Source organism: Bos javanicus, chromosome 1 (genome assembly GCF_032452875.1).
Source record: "Bos javanicus breed banteng chromosome 1, ARS-OSU_banteng_1.0, whole genome shotgun sequence".
NCBI lineage: Eukaryota > Metazoa > Chordata > Mammalia > Artiodactyla > Bovidae > Bos > Bos javanicus.
In genome coordinates this window covers 53,703,117-53,726,015 of record NC_083868.1, presented here as the reverse complement: position 1 = coordinate 53,726,015, position 22,899 = coordinate 53,703,117, and the positions used below count along the sequence as shown (strand labels likewise).

Here is a 22,899-nt window from a genome sequence, read left to right as displayed (position 1 = left end):
ACACCAATACAGTATACTAACGCATATATATGGAATTTAGAAAGATGGTAACAATAACCCTGTGTACGAGACAGCAAAAGAGACACTGATGTATAGAACAGTCTTATGGACTCTGTGGGAGAGGGAGAGGGTGGGAAGATTTGGGAGAATGGCATTGAAACATGTAAAATATCATGTATGAAACGAGATGCCAGTCCAGGTTCAATGCACGATACTGGATGCTTGGGGCTAGTGCACTGGGACGACCCAGAGGGATGGTATGGGGAGGGAGGAGGGAGGAGGGTTCAGGATGGGGAACACATGTATACCTGTGATGGATTCATTTTGATATTTGGCAAAACTAATACAATTATGTAAAGTTTAAAAATAAAATTAAATTTAAAAAAAAATCCATAAATAGTTGCTGACTTTATAAGAAATTTTTAGTATTACTAGTGTATAAATTTTGAAGTAGTGATTACATTATTTCTGCTTGTGTTTATTCCGTTTAATTTCAATTTGACACAGGAGTGGGCTTTCCATTTAGCTAAAATTGACAATCTGAGTATTATCATATTTTAATCCTTTGGAAGTAAGGAAGATATACACTGTAACTCTTGGAGTTTGGATCAGTGGTCTGATAGCTGTAGATATATTTGATCAGTCTTACACTGTATTAGACCTGGAACTTACAAATGTTTTGGCAAAAATAAAAAACATCAGCTAAACCAATTTACAAGGCTATGTTCTATTAGATAAGAACTGTCTAAAAGCAAGGAAAAAATATTTATACTCATGTGTTTTAAAAACATAATTTAATTTTTAAAATTTAATTTTAAGATAACTTTCAACAAATATGAAAATGATACTGATATTTTACTGATCAGATTAGAATAAAAATCTTTATCTTGTTCTTGACTTTAATAAGTATTTTGTAAATTTACCTTCATTGTGTAAAATTTCATTTATGACTAAAGTTTGTGTATATAAATAATGTAAATTCATGTATAATAAGATGAATTTGCAGTTGGGCAAATACTTTCACTGTTTATAATTTAATCTAGACTTTATGTTTCAAGCCAGAAATAATAAAAAAATCATCTTGAGTCCAAATCCACTGAAATGTACAAGAGTGAACCAAACTGTAAAGTATGGACTCTGGGTAATTATGATCTATGGATGCAGGCCCATCAGCTGTAACAAATGTAACAGTATGCAAGGGGATGTTGGTTGTGAAGAGGCTACATGCGTGTTTGGAGTAAGAAAGTATATGGGAGATATCTGTAACTTTCTCTCAGTTTTGCTCTGAACCAAAAACTTGCTCTAAAATTATTAATACAGTCTTGATTAAAAAAATTAAGCCAATAAAAAAATACTCTTGACTTTCTCTTATAATTTTTCAAGCTATTAAGAGACTTCTTGCTAAAACTGCTACAGACTGTAACTTGCTCATTTTACAACTCTCATACAACAGGAAGAGGCATAAAAGAAGCTTCTTGGGTTTGTACCATTTTAGTACATTATTGCATTGTTGGCAGAGTCTTAGATACAGAGGAGAAAATCAAGATTTCTTAGGATTTGAAAAATGCTTCTGAACTTATCTGTAGAAATATGAAAAGAAGCTGTTTTTAAAACAGAGTAGGTATTTTTAAAATGAAAGTGATATCCAGAAATTAATGAAATTTCAAAGTGATGAATTCAATTTATTTATATATTTAAATGTATATATTATGATTTAGAGAAGTAAAGTAGGGTATATTATAAATTTAAATCATTTTCAGAATCTAACATATATAGACTTCTCTATAATCATATATTCAATAAGCTATGAACATTTATAAGTCATTTGTGCTACTTGTCTACTTGGACTAGTTTTAAGTTCTATTAACAGTAGAACCAGGTAGATTCCCTATCTCTTCCTCTTTTGTTTAGTTTGGTGGGCATTTATCCTGTTCCTTTATCTGCTGGGTATTCCTCTGTCTCTTCATCTTGTTTAAATTGCTGAGTTTGGGGTGTCCTTTCTGTATTCTGGCAGTTTGTGGAGTTCTCTTTATTGTGGCTTTTCCTCGCTGTGTGTGGGTTTGTACAGGTGGCTTGTCAAGGTTTCCTGGTTAGGGAAGCTTGTGTCGGTGTTCTGATGGGTGGAGCTGTATTTCTTCTCTCTGAAGTGCAATGAAATGTCCAGTAATGAGTTATGAGATGTCTATGGTATTGGGGTGACTTTGGGCAGCTTGTATTTTGAAGCTCAGGGCTGTGTTCCTCTGTTGCTGGAGAATTTGCTTGGTATGTCTTGTCCTGGAACTCGTTGGCCCTTGTGTGGTGCTTGGTTTCAGTGTCGGTATGGAGGCGTTTGATGTCAAATAATGTTCCTTGGAGTCAGGAGTTCCCTGGAGTCAGGGTTTGGACTTAAGCCTCCTGCTTCCAGTTATCGGTCTTATTTTTACAGAAGTTTCAAAACTTCTCCTTCTATACGCACCATTGATAAAACATCTACGTTAAAGATGAAACGTTTCTCTACTGTGAGGGTCACTCAGAGAGGTTCACAGCGTTACATGGAGAAGAGAAGTGGGAGGAGGGAGTTAGAGGTGACCCCAATGAGATGAGATGGAATCAATAGTGGAGAGAGTGGGGTAGCAATAGTCACTTCCTTATGTGCACTCCACAACTGGACCACTCAGAGATGTTCACGGAGTTATACAGAGAAGAGAAGGAGGAGGAAGGAGACAGAGGTGGCCAGAAGGATAAAAGGGGGAATGAAAAGGAGGGAGACAGATCCAGCCAGTAATCAGTTCCCTAAGTGTTCTCCACCATCTGGAACACACAGAAATTCACAGAGTTGGGTAGAGTAGAGAGGGGTTAGGGAGGAGATACAGGCGACCTGGTGGAGAAAAGGAGAGTCCAAAGGGAGAGAAAGCAGTCAAGCCAGTAATCTCGCTCCCTAGTGAAAAATGGGTCCTGAAGATTGGGTTCTTAAAGGTAAAAAATTGGTAACAAATACATAAAAGCAAAAATTAAAAATCTAGAGTAGAGTTTGGAATTTCAAAAATACAATGTTAAAGAAAAGAAGAAGGAAAAGAAAGAGAGAAAAAATGAACAAAGAAAAACAAACAAGGTCGCGAAAATTATAAAGAAAATATAGGTACAAAATCGATAACTAATACCAAAAAGCAAAAATTAAAAATCTAGAGTAGAGTTTGGAATTTCAAAAATACAATGTTAAAAAAAAAGGAAGAAGAAGCATAAAGACAGAAAACAAACAAAAACAAACAATGTCACAAAAATCATAAAGAAAATACAGGTACAAAATTGATATCAAATACCAAAAAGCATAAATTAAAAATCTAAAGTAGAGTTTGGAATTTCAGATATACAATGACCCACCTCCCAGAATATTGGAAATAAAAGCAAAAATAAACAACTGGGACCTAATTAACCTTAAAAGCTTCTGCACATCAAAGGAAACTATCAGCAAGGTGAAAAGACAGCCTTCAGAATGGGAGAAAATAGCAAATGAAGCAACCGACAAACAACTAATCTCAAAAATATACAAGCAACTCCTACAGCTCAACTCCAGAAAAATAAATGACCCAATCAAAAAATGGGCCAAAGATCTAAATAGACATTTCTCCAAAGAAGACATACAGATGGCTAACACATGAAAAGATGCTCAACATCACTCATTATCAGAGAAATGCAAATCAAAACCACTATGAGGTACCATTTCACACCAGTCAGAATGGCTGCGATCCAAAAGTCTACAAATAATAAATGTTGGAGAGGGTGTGGAGAAAAGGGAACCCTCTTACACTGTTGGTGGGAATGCAAACTAGTACAGCCACTATGGAGAACAGTGTGGAGATTCCTTAAAAAACTGGAAATAGAACTGCCTTATGATCCAGCAATCCCACTGCTGGGCATACACACTGAGGAAACCAGAAGGGAAAGAGACACGTGTACCCCAATGTTCATCACAGCACTGTTTATAATAGCCAGGACATGGAAACATCCTAGATGTCCATCAGCAGATGAATGGATAAGAAAGCTGTGGTACATATACACAATGGAGTATTACTCAGCCATTAAAAAGAATACATTTGAATCAATTCTAATGAGGTGGATGAAACTGGAGCCTATTATACAGAGTGAAGTAAGCCAGAGAGAAAAACACCAATACCGTATACTAACGCATATATATGGAATTTAGAAAGATGGTAACAATAACCCTGTGTACGAGACAGCAAAAGAGACACTGATGTATAGAACAGTCTTATGGACTCTGTGGGAGAGAGAGGGTGGGAAGATTTGGGAGAATGGCATTGAAACATGTAAAATATCATGTATGAAATGAGATGCCACTCCAGGTTCGATGCACGATACTGGATGCTTGGGGCTGGTGCACTGGGACGACCCAGAGGGATGGTATGGGGAGGGAGGAGGGAGGAGGGTTCAGGATGGGGAACACATGTATACCTGTGGTGGATTCATTTTGATATTTGGCAAAACTAATACAATTATGTAAAGTTTAAAAATAAAATTAATTAAAAAAAAAACAAAAAACAGTAGAACCAGGCTTCCCTGGTGACTCAGTGGTAAAGAATCTGCCTGCCAATGTAGGAGATGCAAGTTTGATCCCTGGGTTGGGAAGATCCCCTAGAGAAGGAAATGGCAACCCATTCCAGTATTATTGCCTGGGAAATCCCATGGACAGAGGAGCCTGGCGGGCTACAATCCATGGGGTCAGCAAAAGAGTCAGGCACAACTTAGCAACTAAACAACAGTAAAACCATGTATTAAACCTAACTGTTCATAATCAGACATTCCTCCATTATAATGTCACTTACCTTTTTATTCTTGGTCTTTTTCTTTTTCTTTGGTTTACTCTTAACCTGATAGGTAAGAAATACATCTATTTAATATGCAATTCAAACTGTACAATGGATTATTTTGCAAAATATATTTCCTCTAACCACTTGGAATTTTATCTTCTAAAATAGATCATAGTTTCCTCTAGATTCTATGGAACATTAGTTTCATTTTAATTTCAATCTCAGTTTTCTGCTTGAGAAATCACTGATGTATAAAGGAACAATATATAACATTGATGAGTAGGCTACTGAAAAGAGCTCAGAGGTCTTCACTTACACATGTGCATGTATGACTAACAAAGGTGTGTGTGTGTGCGTGCATGCATGTAAGACTAACAAAGGAAGAAGGCACCTTAAAAAAATCAACATATTCAGGTCCATAAGATGAAAAACTAAGCCTAAAAAGAATTTAGTGACCACATATTAACTGCTACCACTTATCTGTAAAGAAATACATCCTGGATGATTTTAATTCTACCTCTGTGTAAATAGTATTGAAATATCCCTGTTTTCTCTTCCTTTCTCTCTCCTTCTATTCCCTACTATGCTTTCTTCCACTTTCTGCTAACCTTCCATATTCACTCCACCATTTAGGATGAAGAAACATGTTCGGAAATCTAGCACAGTGCCTGGCACATAATAAGTGTTCAATAAATGCTGTCAAAAATACATGATTAAGGCAGGGAAGATTGTAGAAGAAAGTACTGGGAAAAGAACTATTCCAATTCAAGCTCTGTACAAACAGTATGATAATATAAAGTAAGACTATCTAGGATTCTTTAAGAACAGAACATGTAACAAACTGAAAGCCTTGATTAAGTTCTTCTAATTCAAATACTAATGAGAGCTTATACTTCCTGGAGATCTTTAATAGATTCTGCTGAAGATTCACTGAGTATCGATGCCCCATCTTTATTCATTTCTGCTAACTGTATTTCAGGGATTGATTTCACATTTATATTGTACTCCATAAGAGGTGGACTTAGTTCTTCTTCTTCATTTGGTAACTCTTCTACTTCAATACCTAAATATTAAAACCAAAACATTCAAAATCTGTATGCACATAATTTTAGCTTTATCACTATTTTAAATATATTTACTCCCCCCATAACACCATCCCAGAAATAAAAATAGAAGACATCTTACTCTGTTCAAGTACTAAATGAAAATAAAATGTCTATTTATCAATGACCAAATAATAATAGGTACATATACTAGCCTGAAACCAATCAGTATGAACACAATGGTAAGATATTTTACTTTTATCTTAAGAAGACTATAGATATTAGATAATCTAGAACTTAAGTCAACCCTAAATATTAGCTTTTGAGTATCCTGACACTGACACTGTTAATACTGCAACTAGTATTATTTTAGGGCATAAATTTGAAACATAAAGAAAAGAAGGAAAAGCTCGATTTATTTTTTTCCCTTTTTTCCTTCTTTTTCATAACCAAAGGTTGTTAAAGGGTATCAGCCCCCTATAATGTAACTTCTTCTTTGACACTGTGCTCCTTGATTGTGCTCCTTCCTTTGACTCATCACAATTGGTTCAAACAAAAGGCATGGTATTCCTTTCTTAAGTATAATTTTAGTTGCAGAATTTGAATTACATTTAAAAAAACTAACAGTACATAAATGAAAATCAAATAATTAGCAACTCATTACCTGGCAAAAAGTATATAGCTTAACAATGGATAGTTAACCAAATAAAAGCTACATAAGCTAACGAGTAGCATATATGATCAGGCAGAGCAAACAAGTAAGCATTTTTGCCTGTTGAAGTGTCCTTTGTGTCAGAAGTTAAAATACTCTGTTAGGGTAAACCTCAGGGCACATGTACTAAGAGGAAGGCAGGGTAAAAAGGCTCATACTAGATTCAGTTGATCAGTAGTGATTTGATCATATAATTTTCCAAACTTACAGTAAACACAGTTTATCATACAGTTTATTTGGCCAAGTAAAAATCTACAGGTGCCCCTTAGCTACACAGGGTTGAAAGGTCACTTAGGTATTTGGTTTCTAAACATACTTACGTTGACTGCCTGTTATTGACTGTAGAGCAATTCCTATGATACATAAAGAAAAATTTTAGATGTATAATTGAAAATGCAACCAACAAATATCAGACTGAGAATAAGAAAAACCAGAAAAGAAAGTTTTTTTATATTGCACCAATAAATATAATTAAAAATAACCAACTTCACTCATGAATCCAGTTTAAACAAAGTATAATTTTTAGATTAAAACATAAATTTTGTTATAAAGCTTATCTAATCCATGATTAGAGAAAGAAAAGTTAAAAAATATAGTTCATAATAATGTCTAGAACACCAGTACTTTAAACCAAGAAGCAAATTCTTACAATTGACAGTCTAAGGTCATGAAGTAATAATAGGTAATTATGAAGCAAATCTCCGTTGTAAGTTTGAGCCTTTTTTTAAGCAAAATCCTGATAAGCAGCCCCTCTCCTTACCCATTAATATTTATTAAGCACCTATGATATATGAGGTTGTATTAGGCTCTAGAGTTTTAAAGGTGAAGAAAAAAGATAACCTTTATAGAGAGTTAGTGGGGACAATGGATATTAATCAGATACACAAAAGAAAACTACAACTGTAGTAACTACTAGGGAAGAATGATAAGATTCTAGGAAAGCCTCTATTAAAGAGACTTGACCAGTAAGCTCTACAGACTTCCAGAGTGAGAACTGAAATGCCTTGAATTTATTACTCAAAGCTCTTTCCCAAATATTACCTTTATTTTAAGTTATTGTTATTTAAAATCTTAACAGAATAAATGCAAAAAAGAAAGCCTCTAATTTATAAGTTAATTTACAAGTCAAGGGTTTTTGCCTGACTTTCTTGTATCATCAAACTCAGCATTCTCTTCTTTCATGTTCAAAAACAGCTTTTAAAGGTTAAGCAGGAAAACACAATGGTATCCCAGAGCCTTAGCTAAAGGACTGGGATGGGGTCTAGCAATTATTTCTGAAGAAAATCTGGACCAGGTCAACAATTACTAGACTTGGAAAGCTGTATGTTTAAATAGCATCAGTGTAATCATCAGTTGCTCACCAGGTAGTATGACTAATAACTTGGGACCAGGAAAATGCAGCCAGAATAGCACAGTGAGGGTTTCAGTGATGCTGACATACATTCACCTTCACCTTCCATGACAGCTGAGAAGCTATCCTGGAATGTGGAAAGGTGGTCTAAAGTCTTTCCCATAACAGAGAGTGTCTGAGCATGGCCACTGTTGACTTTAGACACCTTGCATAAATGTTATCTGATTTTTAAGATTACCTATGACCAATGGAGAGCTAAACTTCTAAACTAAAAGTCACAGTTCTGATAGAAAGGTGAAACATGCACTCATGGTATTTACAAGAGCATTCTTGAAACACGCAGTACCTGTATTTCACGGTTTTAGGCATCCTTAATTTTGTAGAAGTGATAAAACTCCTCTACTTAAAAATCTTCAACAATTCCTTTATGAAAACACAAACTCCTCAGCGTGGCAAGAGAAATCCTCTTGAATTTATTCTATGAACTCTCCCCTATGTTAAACTCTGTATTGCCAAACTTTTTGTTCCTTGAATTATATTTCTATGTTTCTATACCTTTGTTCTTGTTTCCTTCTGAAATGTCTTTCTCCATCTTCTTCACTTGGCTAACTTTTACATTTAAGAATTCCTAAGATATTATATTCTCCAGAAAGCCTTTTTGGATTCTCTTAGACTATAATTTCCCATGGTATTTTGAAAACATCTCTAGCACTGTAATTACTACTAATGTCTTGATGAGTCTATTCTCTCAAGAATGTGAGCTCACTGAATCTCCTGGCCTTAGCAGTGTGTCTGACACATAGCAGACACTCACTGAAGGTTTACTAGCTTAGGTAAATAACTATTTTGTACCTTGTTGATAGCAGGATAACATCCTCTGGATGATTTCTGGTACTGGTATGCCTAGATAGATGGACAGTTGATGGTAATCAAGGGAGATATTCTCAATGGGATTCTCCTTCACTTTGTCAATATCTTCTTTTTTCATCCCAAGGCGCAGAAGAATATCTGAAACTTTTTTCCAAATTGAATTGAATTGTGACTCAGTGAGACCATTCATCAAAATCTCACTAAGGAGGATATCTCTGTATTTGCACAGCCTCAAGATGTCTGCAGACTTAGAGAGATCAGAAGGTGGTGGTTCCATATTCCAGCCTTTTTTGGGTGCAGGGAACACATTCAAATGTTTTATGAGAGCTAATAGGAGGTATAAGTCAAACTGTTTGGACTGTGGTAGCTCCTTGTTTGGGGGATAGAGCAGATGCCATGCTCCACCCAAAGGGTGATTGGTCCAAAGATGGTTGTAGTAGGGTTCCAGTACATTCTTGTGTATAAGAAGCTCTTTTCTCAAAAGAGGGGGTGGCAGAGCCTCATCAAATATTTGCCGAACAATGTCAGTACCAGAAACAATAATTATATGAAGCAGATGATAGAAATAATTATAATCAAGTTTGAAGATAGGCATTTCATCTGAAAATGAATTTTGAGAAGTCAAAAGATTCCACATTAACATTCTTTTTCTATGTGGTTTCAGGTATTACATCCTAAGTTCATGTAGGACAGGCACTATTCCAAAAGAATAAAGTATATACTACAGAGCTTTGCCACAGCCAGTGCTCAATAAGCATGCTGCTATCTGTCTAGCTGTCAAAAAGTCAAAACAAAAACAGTATGTTCCAAGCAAAAGAAATCACAAAAACTCATCACCACAGAAGCCTTTCAACCATTCAGTGTTTTGTTCAAATAAATGATCTGTGGCCACCAAATGGCATAAAAGTATTAGGCCTTTGAATATTTTGAAGACTGTCAAGAATGGTAATTGCCGGTGTTTAATTATACTTTATTTAGGCAATTACGTTTTACCTTAATCAGCATTGTCCAATAAAAATTTCTGTGGTGAAAATATTTTAAATTTCTGCTTTCCACTATCCAGTGAGAGTGGAAATGCTGCTTGTCTGACATAGGAATTGAATTTGAAACTTTATCTAATTTTAACGAGTTTAAATTTAAATAGCCACATATGGCTAGTGGCTACCTTATTAGAAAATGCAGAACTATATTAAGAAACGTAAAATGATTTAATGCCTTGCTCCTCAAAGTATAGTCCATTGACCAGCAACAGCAACTTCCACGTGGGAGCTGGCTAGAAATATAGAATCTCAGGTCTTAACCCAGAGTTACTGAATTGGCACCTACAGCACCTATAATTTAACAAAACCACAGATAGTTCAAACATATATTAAAGTTTGAGACACACCAATCTAATGAATCTCTTACTCTTATCTTCCCAAAAAATAAACTAATGACTAAGTAGGTGTTTCATCAATGAAATGGAATGAGGCATGAGACTGAACTATTTGATATTTGATATTTTGAACTATTTGAACTATTTGATATTTTTTCTGGTTTAGTAGCACCTCCAAACGAGAAAGCAGACTGAGATGAATTAGAAAGTAATAAGAATTTGGTATATGACAGTATATTTTTAAACTAATATTTATCATTATCTTTAATGAATGTGTGTTTCAAAAGATTTTTAAAGTAATATACTCTTGCTTGATATACTTGACATAAACTGTGGAGGCAAGCATGGTTACAAAGCAAATGACTCAAGGAGGAGCTTTCTCTGGGCTGCCAAATAAGCAGCTGGCTAGAATCAGGGACATCCCCAAACAAGAAGGAATGCCACCAGACTACACTTCCCTGGGGCCAGGAGACCTTAAGGTCTCCAAATGCTGAGCAGCTGGCATTTGTTAGCGCACTCCTGAAGAGGTGGCACCATTTGGACTTTGAACCCAAAATGTTCATTCTTTCCATTTCACCCTTTTAACAGGGAATGCAGCAAAGAAGGAGAGGTTGGTAAGAAGATCAGATGAAGCTCAATCTCTATAGCTACAGTTATGCACTACCTCTCTGTAGAGGCAAGGTAATGTGATACCCGTACACCTGATATTTCTGTCAGTGAATTCCAGCCTACACCAAGTGATGCTTGTTAGTATAAACCCAAGCCCATGAACGGCAAACATAAATAAACATATGGTTGTTAATGGCATGATACTTTACATAGAAAGTCAAATTTTTTAACACAGTTTTTAATAGCAGACATATGAAAGTAAAATATACCTTTTGTACCAAGTTTTAAACTGATCTTCGGTCTTATATCAGTATCAGTTATTTTCAGATGCATCAACTTTTTATAGCTGCAATTGGAAAAAAATAAGTTAAAAAAGTCAGTGAAGATTTTTGATATCAGCATGGCTAAGTCAGTGAGCACTTTCTTCTTCTACTCCTGGAAATAATTTAAAAGCAAAGGAGAAAACTGAATGAACAAATAAAAACACCAACAATAACAACCCTACAAGGCCATTTTCACTGGAATTCAGAGGCAAGTAGAATTGTTAGATTTCATACAAAAAGAATCACATGACTAACTTGTTTGCAAGAAGACTGTATGGTAGCAAAAAAATAGAAATCTTTGCATTATAAAAAGTCAGCAAACCTGGAACTCCTCCCATATCCTCTTCCACCACAGAATCTTCTTACCAACAACTATTCTTAAAAAACTCATTTAATTACTGCATGCATGCTCAGTCGCTCAGTCGTGTCTGACTCTTTGCAACCCTTTGGCCTGTAGCCCACGAGGCTGCTCTGTCCATGAGATTTTTCAGGCAGGAATATTGGAATGGGTTGCCATTTCCTCCTCGATGAGATCTTCCCTAACTAGGGATCAAACTTGTGTCTGCGTTTCCTGCATCACTGGCAGATTCTCTACCATTGAGCCATTGGGGAAGTCCCCCTTTTAATGACTAGCAATTAAAAGAGACACAAAGAAAGAAACTGGTATAGTGTCAATACAAATAACTAGGAAAAAAAGAGAAAAAAAGTAGCAAGATTTATTAAATAGACTAAGTAAATGCTGCCATGAAACAGCTGAAAAAACTTGGCACTTGACTTGGAAAAGAACTCTCCCACAGAAAACAATACCAAAAAAAAAGGCAACACTAGAATGTATGCTTAGCTTAAAGGACAGAGATGGTGGTGGTGGTTGTTACTGATTTTATCTCTAGCACCAGCATAACACTGCCAATCATCTGCTACAAAGAAAACATTTTAAACTCTTAACAATATATAGTAACAGCAAAGACACTGAGTAAAAGGAATTCTACATTGCCAGCCAGCCAGAGTGTAAATTGGTAAAACCACTATGGGAAACAGTTCAGCAAAATCTAGTAAAGTTGAAGATATGAATAGATGGCCTAGCAATTATACTCCTAGGAATACACTCTGGAGAATTTTTTGCACACGTACACCTGGAGACATATATAAGAATGTACATCATAGAACTGTTGTTACAGTCTAAAACTGGAAATAACCCATATGTCTATCAATGATAGAACAACTAAAGTAGTATAGCTATAAATGTCTCCAAAGGATTCTCCAGGCAAGAATACTGGAAAGGCTTGCCATTTGCTTCTCCATGGGATCTTCCCAACCCAGCAATCGAACCCAGGTCTCCAGCACTGCAGGCAGATTCTTTACTGACTGAGCTAAGAGGGAAGCCCCATAGCTATAAATGAAATAGACCAGTGAAATGAAAAACTATAATAGGAAAAAAATTTCAATGTCTATTTAAAAGCATAAAAATGAGTGTTTAAATGTATATAAAATTCAAAACAGAAAAAAATAAACTATACTTATAAGCAACAGTATATTATGGAATCAAGGAAATATGTAGAAGTAAAATATATGATGCACAAAAATGGGAAGAAATCACACTATATTATTGTAATGCTCATACACTATATATGATGCATTATTTAAAAACAGATTTTTATAGGTTAAAAATGTGTATCATCACAACATTGTAAATCAACTATATTGCAATAAAATAATTTAAAAATGTGTATCAAAGGTTTCAGAGCAGTCACTTACTATAACAAAAATAAATATAATAAATATAACAAAAAACTGCTATCGGGAAACAAAAAACAAGGGCAGAAGGGAAAAATTGAAAACAACCAAGAATATGGTAGATTTAAATCCAACACAATCAAGAATTATAGCAAATGTATGTGGAAATGACCATCTAATTTAAAGACAGACATTGTCAAGCTGGATATAAAAAAAAAAAAAAACAACCAAGACCTATGTTATCTCTAAGAAACCCTCTTTAAAGGTAAAAATATATATGTGCTGTGTGCTAAGTCACTTCAGTCGTGTTCAAGTCTTTGCTACCCTAAGGACTGTAGCCTGCCAGGCTCCTCTATCCATGGGATTATATAAATTGAAGTAAATGGTTGCAAAAAGCTATGCCGCACAAACAGTAACTAAAAGCTGGAATAGTTATGCAAATATCAGATAATAAACTTAAAGCAAAAATATTATCAGGGATAATCAGGGATATCCTTTTACATTAGGATAAAGGATTCAAATCATAAAGAAAAAAAGAAAGTAACCCTATATATGTGTGTAGTATCTAATGAAAAGAGTTTAAAAATATACTAATAGGCAATAGAAAAAGACAATATATAGACATCAAACTTCAACATTTCCCTCTTAGTAATTGATAGAAAAAGTAAACAGATAATCAGTGGTGATACAGAAACACTGAAACAAAACTAATAAATCAACTTGGTATATTAATAGAACATGGTACTAAACAAAGGCAGATATAGTTCAAATGCAATGAGACACTTATCAAAATATACAATATTTAAGTGTCATAAAAGAAATCTCCACAATTTTTAAGGCTATAATGCTTGAAAATATATTCTGTGACCACAGGGAATGAGATTGGAATTCATATATAGAAACATAGTTGAAATATCCCCAAATATTTGGCAATTATTTAACACACTTCCATACTTATACACACACACAATTAGAAAATAATTTGAGTTGAAAAACCTAAAAACAACTTACATATTAAAATGGATGGGACACAACAAAAGCAGTGATGCTAAAGGAAAGCTATATATTCTATATATAAAGCTATATATTCTATAAAGAAAAAATAGTCTCAAATCAATCATGAAATCTTTCATTCTAAAAAAGTATAAAAATGTGAGAAAGCTGAACCCAAAGCAAGCAGAAGCAAGGATGTACAACAAACGTTAAGAACAAAAGACAATGAATTGAAAACAGAAAAATATGAGAGAAAATCAATGAAATGAACTGATTCTTTGAAAGGATCAACAAAATTGATAAACTTCTAGTCATAATGATCAAGCAAAAAAAGACACAAATTTCCAACATCAGAAATGAAAAGGGTGACGTCACTGTAGAATCTACAGATATTAAAAAGGGATCATACGGGAATATTATAAATAACTTTATGCAAAGATATATAACTTGAATGAAATTGACAAATACCTTGAAAAAGACAAACTATCAAAGCTCATTCAAGAAAAAATAATCTTAATAGCTATGTGTCTATTACACAGAAGAACTATACAGAAAGATTTTCATGACCCAGATAACCACAATGGTGTGATCACTGACCTAGAGCCAGACATCCTGGGATGCGAAGTCAAATAGGACTTAGGAAGCATCACTACGAACAAAGCTAGAGGAGGTGATGGAATTCCAGTTCAGCTACTTCAAATCCTAAAAGATGATGCTCTGAAAGTGTTGCATGCAATATGCAGCAGATTTGGAAAACTCAGCAGTGGCCACAGGACTGGAAAAGGTCAGTTTTCATTCCAATCCCAAAGAAAAGCAATGACAAAGAATGCTCAAACTACTGTACAATTGCACTCATCTCACACGCTAGTAAAGTAATGCTCAAAATTCTCCAAGCCAGGCTTCAACAGTACGTGAACCGTGAACTTCCAGATGTTCAAGCTGGATTTAGAAAAGGCAGAGGAACCAGAGATCAAATTACCAACATCGCTGGATCATTGAAAAAGCAAGAGAGTTCCAGAAAAACATCTATTTCTGCTTTACTGACTATGCCAAAGCCTTTGTGTGGATCACAGTAAACTGTGGAAAATTCTAAAACAGATGGGAATACCAGACCACCTGACCTGCCTCCTGAGAAATCTGTATGCAGGTCGAGAAGCCACAGTTAGAACTGGACATGGAACAACAGACTGGTTCCAAATAGGGAAAGGAGTACGTCAAGTTAAATAAGCAGGATGACAAGGCTGTATATTGTCATCCTGCTTATTTAACTTACATGCAGAGTATATCATGAGAAACGCTGGGCTGGATGAAGCACAAGCTGGAATCAAGATTGCCGGGAGAAATACCAATAACCTCAGATATGCAGATGGCACTACCCTTTACGGCAGAAAGTGAAGAACTAAAGAGCCTCTTGATGAAAGTGAAAGAGGAGAGTGAAAATGTTGGCTTAAAGCTCAACATTCAGAAAACTAAGATCATGGCATCTGGTCCCATCACTTCATGGCAAATAGGTGGGGAAACAGTGGAAATAGTGACAGATTTCCTCTTCTTGGACTCTAAAATCACTGCAGATGGTGATTGTAGCCACGAAATTAAAAGACGCTTACTCCTTGGAAGAAAAGTTATGACCCACCTAGACAGCATACTAAAAAGCAGAGACATTACTTTGCCAACCAAGGTCCGTCTAGTTAAAGCTATGGTTTTTCCAGTAGTCGTGTATGGATGTGAGAGTTGGAGTATAAAGAAAGCTGAGTGCCGAAGAATTGATGTTTTTGAACTGTGGTGTTGGAAAAGACTCTTGAGAGGCCCTTGTACTGCAAGGAGATCCAACCAGTCCATCCTAAGGGAAATCAGTCCTGAATATTCATTGGAAGGACTGATGCTGAAGCTGAAACTCCAATACTTTAGTCACTTGATGCGAAGAACTGACTCATTTGTGAAGACCCTGATGCTGGTAAAGATTGAAGGCAGGAGGAGAAGGAGACGACAGAGGATGAGATGGTTGGATGGCATCGCTGACTCAATGAACATGAGTTTGAGTGAACTCCGGGAGTTGGTGATGGACAGGGAGGCCTGGCGTGCTGCAGTCCATGGGGTCTCAAAGAGTCGGACACGACTGAGTGACTGAACTGAACTGATCTCTTAAAAATTTTTAATTAATATGTAAAAGAAAATTCCACAAAGAAAATTCCAGTCCAGATGGATTCTCGAGTAAACATTCAAAACATTTATAAAATTGTTGTTGTTGTTCAGTCGCCCAGTTGTGTCTCTTTGTGACCCCATGGACTGCAGCACGCCAGGCCTCCCTGTCCCTCACCATCTCCCAGAGTTTGCCCAAGTTCATATTCATTGCATCGGTTATGCCGTCCAGCCATCTCAACCTCTGCCACTTTCTTCTTCTGCCTTCAATCTTTCCCAGCACTAAGGACTTTTCCAATGAGTCGTCTGTTTGCCTCAGATGACCAAAATACTGGAGCTTCAGCTTCAGCATCAGTCCTTCCAGTGAATATACAGGGTTAATCTCCCTTAAGATTGACTGGTTTGATTTCCTTGCCATCCAAGGGACTTTCGGGAGTCTTCTAAAGCACCACAGTTAAAAGGCATCAGTGTTCTGCCTTCTTTACAGTCTGCCTCTCAGAACCATATGTGACCACTGGGAAGACCACACCCTTGACGATACGGACCTTTGTCAGCAGAGTAATGTCTCTGCTTTTCAACACACTGTCTAGGTTTGTCATCGCTTTCCTGCCAAGAAGCAATTGTCTTCTGATTTCATGGCTGCAGTCACTGTCCACAGTGATTCTGGAGCCCAAGAAAAGGAAATCTGTCACTACTTCCACCTTTTTCCCCTTCTATTTGCCATGCAGTAATGGGGCCGGATGCCACTATCTTACTTTTTTTAATATTTAGTTTTAAGCTGGCTCTTTCACTCTCCTCCTCCATCCTCATCTAGAGGCTCTTTAGTTCCTCTTTGTTTTCTGCCATTAGAGTGGTATCACCCACATATCTGAGGCTGTTGGTGTTTCTCCCACCTATCTTGATTCTGGCCTTTAATTCATCCAGCCTGGCATTTCTCAAGATGTGCTCAGCACATAGGTTAAACAAACGGGGTGGCAGCAGACAGCCCTGTCATACTCCCGTCTCGACCTTGAACCAATCAGTTGTTCCATATAGGGTTCTAACTGTTGCTCCTTGACCCACATACAGGTTTCTCAGGAGACAGGTAAGATGGCCTGGTATTCCCATCTCTCTAGGAGCCTTCCACAGTTCGTCATGATCCACACAGTCAAAGGCTTTATTATATTTGAGGAAACAGAGATAAGATGTTTTTCTGAAATTCCCTTGCTTTCTCTATAATCCAGCAAATGTTGGCAATTTGATCTCTAGTTCCTTTCCCTTTTCTAAACCCAGCTTGGACATCTGGAAGTTCTTGGTTTGCATAATGCTAAAGCCTACCATGCAAGATTTTAAGCATGATCTTACTATCATGGGAGATGAGTGGAATTGTCCAATGGTTAGCACATTCTTTGGTACTATCCTTCTTGGGAATTGGGATAAGAATTGACTTTCCCAGTCCTGTTGGCCACTGCTGGGTCTTCCAGATTTGCTGACATAATGAATGCAACACCTTGATAGCACTGTCCTTTAGGGATTTGAATAGTTCTGCTGGAATTTCGCCATATCCACTAGCTTTATTAACAGTGCTTCTTAAGGCCCACTTGACTTCACACTCTAGAATGTCTGACTCTGGGTGACTAACCATATCATCGTAGTAATCCAGTTCATTAAGATCTTTTTTATACAGTTCTTCCATGTATTCTTTCCATTTCTTCTTGATCTCTTCAGTATCTGCTAGGTCTCTACCATTTTTATCCTTTATTGTGCCCATCTTTGGCTGGAATGCTACCTTGGTATTTCCAATTTTCCTGAAGATATCTCTAGTCTTTCCCCTTTTGTATTCTTTTTCTATTATTAAACACTGTTCATTGAAGAAGGCCTTCTTTTCTCTTCTAGCTATTCTTTGAAACTCTGCATTTAATTGGATGTACCTTTCCCTCTTTCCCTTGCTTTTTGCTTCTCTTCATTCTTCCACTATTTATAAAGCCTCCTCAGTTAACCACTTTGCCTTGTTTTTCTTTTTCTTTGGGATAGTTTTGTTCACCGCCTCCTATACAATATTAGAGGCCTCTGTCCATAGTTCTTCAGGCACATTGTTATCTAGATCTAGTCCCTTGAAACAGTCCCTTATCTATTCGTTACCTCTACTGTGAATTCATACAGCATTTCAGTCATACCTGGCTGGCGTTGTGTTTTTCCCGGTTTTCTTTAGTTTAAGCCTGAATTTTGCTATGAGGAGCTGCTGATCTGAGCCACAGTCAGCTCCAGGTCTTGTTTTTGCAGACTGTATACAGCTTCTCCATCTTCGGCTACAAAGAATGTAATCAATTTGACTTTGGTATTAACCATTTGGTGATGTCCATGTGAAAAGTTGTCTCTTCTGTTGTTAAAAAAGAGTATTTTTATGACTAGTGCATTCTCTTGGCAGAATTCAGTTAGCCTTGCCCTGATTCATTTTATTCTCCAAGGCCAAACTTGCCTGTTATTCCAGGTATATCTTGACTTCCTACTGTCACATTCCAATCCCCAATGATGAAACAGAACATCTTTTTTAGGCGTTAGTTCTAGGAGGTCTTCTAGGTCTTCATAGAGCTGATCAACTTCCGCTTCTTTGGCATTGGTGGAAGGAACATAGACTTGGATTACTGTGATGTTGAATGTTTTGCCTTGGAAACAAACCAAGATCATTCTGTCATTTTTGAGGCTGCACCCAAGTACTGTATTTCAGACTCTTTTGTTGATTATGAGAGCTACTCCATTTCTTCTATGGGATTCTTGCCCACAGTAGTAGGTATAATGGTCATCCAAATTAAATTTGCCCATTCCCATCCATTTTAGTTTGCTGATTCCTAAGATGTTGTTTATTCTTACCATCTCCTGCTTGACCACATCCAATTTTCCTTGATTCATGGACCTAACATTTCAGGTTCCTGTACAATACTTTTCTTTGCAGCACTGGATTTTACTTTTGACAGCAGACACGTCAACAACTGAGTGTTGTATCCACTTTGGCCCAGCCACTTCATTCATTCTGGGGCTATTGGTGATTCTCTTTCATTCTTCCCAGTAGCAGCATATAGGACACCTTCAGACCTCAGAGACTCATCTTTTGGTGTCCTATCTTTTTGGCCTTTTATACAGTTCAAAGCATTTATAAAATAGTATCAAGGCAGCATTCTGACAAAATAAAAGTAGGAAAATTTTCAAACTCATTTTAGGAGGCTAGCATTACACTGATACCAAATCTAGACAAAGATACTACAAAAACAAACAAACAAACTTTGGATCAATTTCCCTTAGGTGCAAAGGGCAGAAATCCTTTAATTATACTAGAAAATTGAATCAAATGACAAAGATTCTCTCTAAGACCAAACGCTAGTCAGTTCCTTTTGAATGCTTTTTCAGTTAGGCCCCATGCCTGTCCAGGTGCTCAATAGCTCCAAATTAGGAAGAATTCTGCTACGTCAATTTTAGCCAGAATCCGCTACTGGTTATTTGGTCACTCTTGATATCAGACCAAATTCCTCTCCTCCGTATTCCCTCAGGTAACATTGATTATCCTGGCCTGACTTCAGCAAGAGTCCTATTAGGTAAGTTTAACAAAGAATTACCCTTGATGATTCTTAGTAATTTTTCGTCCACTGATTCCCACTCTTCTTCCTGACTATAAATTCCTACTTGTCCAGTCTCACTCCCTACTACAAAACCCTTAGCAGTAGTCTCTATGCCTCTCATGAAAGTTCTGAATAAAGCCTGCCTTATCATATTAAAACTCATCATGAATAATATTTTTAACAACACCAATGAAATGACATCATCAAGACAGCAACATGAACATTCCAGACTTCAGTCTCCCTCACAAAAAAAAAGACTAACGAGTAACTCTCCAGAGACAAGACACCTTTATGAAAATCCAAGAACCCAACTGTGAGGCTGATGCATCTCCCTGGACAACAGAGACAAAGCAGAGCTATCTTAAAAGGATTAGAAAAGCAGTCCTTCTTTGACCACATACCCGTCTCCCAGGCTGGCACAGCACTGAACCAAGAGGGTCCCTCTGGGCCTACAGTTTCTCCATTGAGAAAAGGAAAACTCAATATAGGCATCTGGCAACCTAGCACTGTCGGAGGCTTACTAGGAGGCTTACATTTGGGTCTTGCCTCATAGGGATCACTGAGGCAAATCTATTGAGTGCAACCATTGAGTATCAGATAAACAGAGAAGAGGGGTAGAAATTACAGCAAGCAGTGCTTGTATCTTGGCAGACTACATTCCTTCTTGCAGTGGCTCCTGAAAAAGGCACAAAGAATGTAACAAATAAATAAAGCTTAAGGAATTTATAGGACAGTGATAAGAGAAACAATATCAGATCAGATCAGTCGTTCAGTCGTGCCCGACTCTTTGCGACCCCATGAATCTCAGCACGCCAGGCCTCCCTGTCCATCACCAACTCCGGGAGTTCACTGAGACTCATGTCCATCGAGTCAGTGATGCCATCCAGCCATCTCATCCTCTGTCGTTCCCTTCTCCTCCTGCCCCCAATCCCTCCCAGCATCAGAGTCTTTTCCAATGAGTCAACTCTTCGCATGAGGTGGCCAAAGTACTGGAGTTTCAGCTTTAGCATCATTCCTTCCAAAGAAATCCCAGGGCTGATCTCCTTCAGAATGGACTGGTTGGATCTCCTTGCAGTCCAAGGGACTCTCAAGAGTCTTCTCCAACACCACATTTCAAAAGCATCAATTCTTCGGCGCTCAGCCTTCTTCACAGTCCAACTCTCACATCCATACATGACCACAGGAAAAACCATAGCCTTGACTAGACGAACCTTTGTTGGCAAAGTAATGTCTCTGCTTTTGAATATGCTATCTAGGTTGGTCATAATTTTCCTTCCAAGGAGTAAGCGTCTTTTAATTTCATGGCTGCATTCACCATCTGCAGTGATTTTGGAGCCCAGAAAAATAAAGTCTGACACTGTTTCCACTGTTTCCCCATCTATTTCCCATGAAGTGGTGGGACTGGATGCCATGATCTTCGTTTTCTGAATGTTCAGCTTTAAGCCAACTTTTTCACTCTCCACTTTCACTTTCATCAAGAGGCTTTTGCGTTCCTCTTCACTTTCTGCCATAAGGGTGGTGTCATCTGCATATCTGAGGTTATTGATATTTCTCCTGGCAATCTTGATTCCAGCTTGTATTTCTTCCAGTCCAGTGTTTCTCATGATGTACTCTGCATAGAAGTTAAATAAACAGGGTGACAATATATAGCCTTGACGAACTCCTTTTCCTATTTGGAACCAGTCTGTTGTTCCATGTCCAGTTCTAACTGTTGCTTCCTGACCTGCATACAAATTTCTCAAGAGGCAGATCAGGTGGTCTGGTATTCCCATCTCTTTCAGAATTTTCCACAGTTTATTGGGATCCACACAGTCAAAGGCTTTGGCATAGTCAAGAAAGCAGAAAGAGATGTTTTTCTGGAACTCTCTTGCTTTTTCGATGATCCAGAGGATGTTGGCAATTTGATCTCTGGTTCCTCTGCCTTTTCTAAAACCAGCTTGAACATCAGGAAGTTCACGGTTCACATATTGCTGAAGCCTGGCTTGGAGAATTTTGAGCATTACTTTACTAGTGTGTGAGATGACTGCAATTGTGCGGTAATCCCAGAAGAAGATGAGAAAGAAAAAGGGACAGAAGAGTATTTAAAACAAATAATATCCCTTACCTAAACTTCAGGTGCAAAATGGACATCCAGATACATAGGGCTCAAAGAACCACAAATGGGTTGAACCTTAAAAAGATTGCACTGAGATGCATTATAACTTATTTAACAAAAGTAAAAGACAAAGAGAGACCTTTGAAAGTAAAGAGGAAGGCAACATTGCCAATGATTTTGGCAATGATTTTCTGATATGACATCAAAAGCACATATAAAAAAGCAAAAATAACTAAGTGGGACTACATCACACTAGAAAACTTCTGCACACTGAATGAAATAGTTAACAAAATGAAAAGGCAACCTAGAGACTGTAAAGAGTCTGCCCGCAATGCAGAAGACCAAGGTTCAATCCCTGGGTTGAAAAGACCCCCTGGAGAAAGAAATGGCAACCCACTTCAGTATTCTTTCCTAGAGAATCCCACGGATGGAGGAGCCTGGCAGGCTACAGTCCATGGGGTTGCAAAGAGTCAGACACGACTGAGTGACTAACACTTCTTCATTTTATGTGTCCAAAGGAAATACAATTTCTGTCTCAGAGACATCTACATCCCCATGTTCACTGAAGCATTATTTACAGCAGCCAAAACATGGAAAACAACTTAAGTGTCTGTTAATGGATGAATGGATAAAGAAAATTTGGCATATATATACACTATGGAATACTACTCAGCCATAAAAAGGGAATACCGCCATTTGTGATAAATGGGTAAACTTGGAGGGCATTATGCTAAGTGAAATAAGTCCAACAGTGAAAAACAAATACTGTACAATCTCACTTATATGTGGGAGCTGAAAAATCCTGAACTCAAAAACCACCCCTGGTGATTGCCAGGGGTGGGAGTGAAGAGAAAAAGTTAAAATTTTACATAACCTCCTGCTCCTTCTGCCTCTGTAACCCAGCTTGCTCCTTGCAATGTCTAGATCACATAGGTCGCAGAAAGTAGGGACTCACAATACTAGGAACTGGAGCTTATCTCACTCACCTTTGTCCTGCTCTTTGCAATCACCCTAGCCCCTGCAAACCCGTAAACCCACTTAATCATGCCCGTCTGGGTATAAAAATCTCTGTAACCTCTTTGTTCAGGGTTCAGGGCTTGGAGTGTTAACTCCTCTGGGGCCCCAGCATAATAAACCTGAGTTCTCCAACTCTCCAAGTGTGGTGCTTGGTTTCTTGAGTACTTATTACTGCAACATTTCTGGAGGCCCCAGTCAGATTCCAACCACACTGGCCCCTTGGGCCACTAGACTGGTGGC

The 22,899-nt window shown here is 37.4% G+C and overlaps 1 protein-coding gene across 10 annotated transcripts in view; it reads right to left on the bottom strand.

Annotated features, from left to right (window-relative positions):
- DZIP3 (DAZ interacting zinc finger protein 3) overlaps positions 1-22,899 on the bottom strand; it is a 129,937-nt gene that overhangs the window by 51,813 nt on the left and 55,225 nt on the right. For 7 of the 10 annotated variants that reach the window (XM_061387289.1, XM_061387743.1, XM_061387563.1 and 4 more), the window contains 5 exons: positions 11,035-11,111; positions 8,764-9,381; positions 6,881-6,913; positions 5,699-5,868; positions 4,821-4,865 (listed from right to left, as the gene is read on the bottom strand). In XM_061387289.1, the coding sequence (XP_061243273.1) occupies positions 4,821-4,865; positions 5,699-5,868; positions 6,881-6,913; positions 8,764-9,381; positions 11,035-11,111 (943 nt within the window). The remainder of the gene's footprint in view (positions 1-4,820; positions 4,866-5,698; positions 5,869-6,880; positions 6,914-8,763; positions 9,382-11,034; positions 11,112-22,899) is intronic. The other 3 variants (XM_061387987.1, XM_061388074.1, XM_061387915.1) reach the window with 2 other exon arrangements.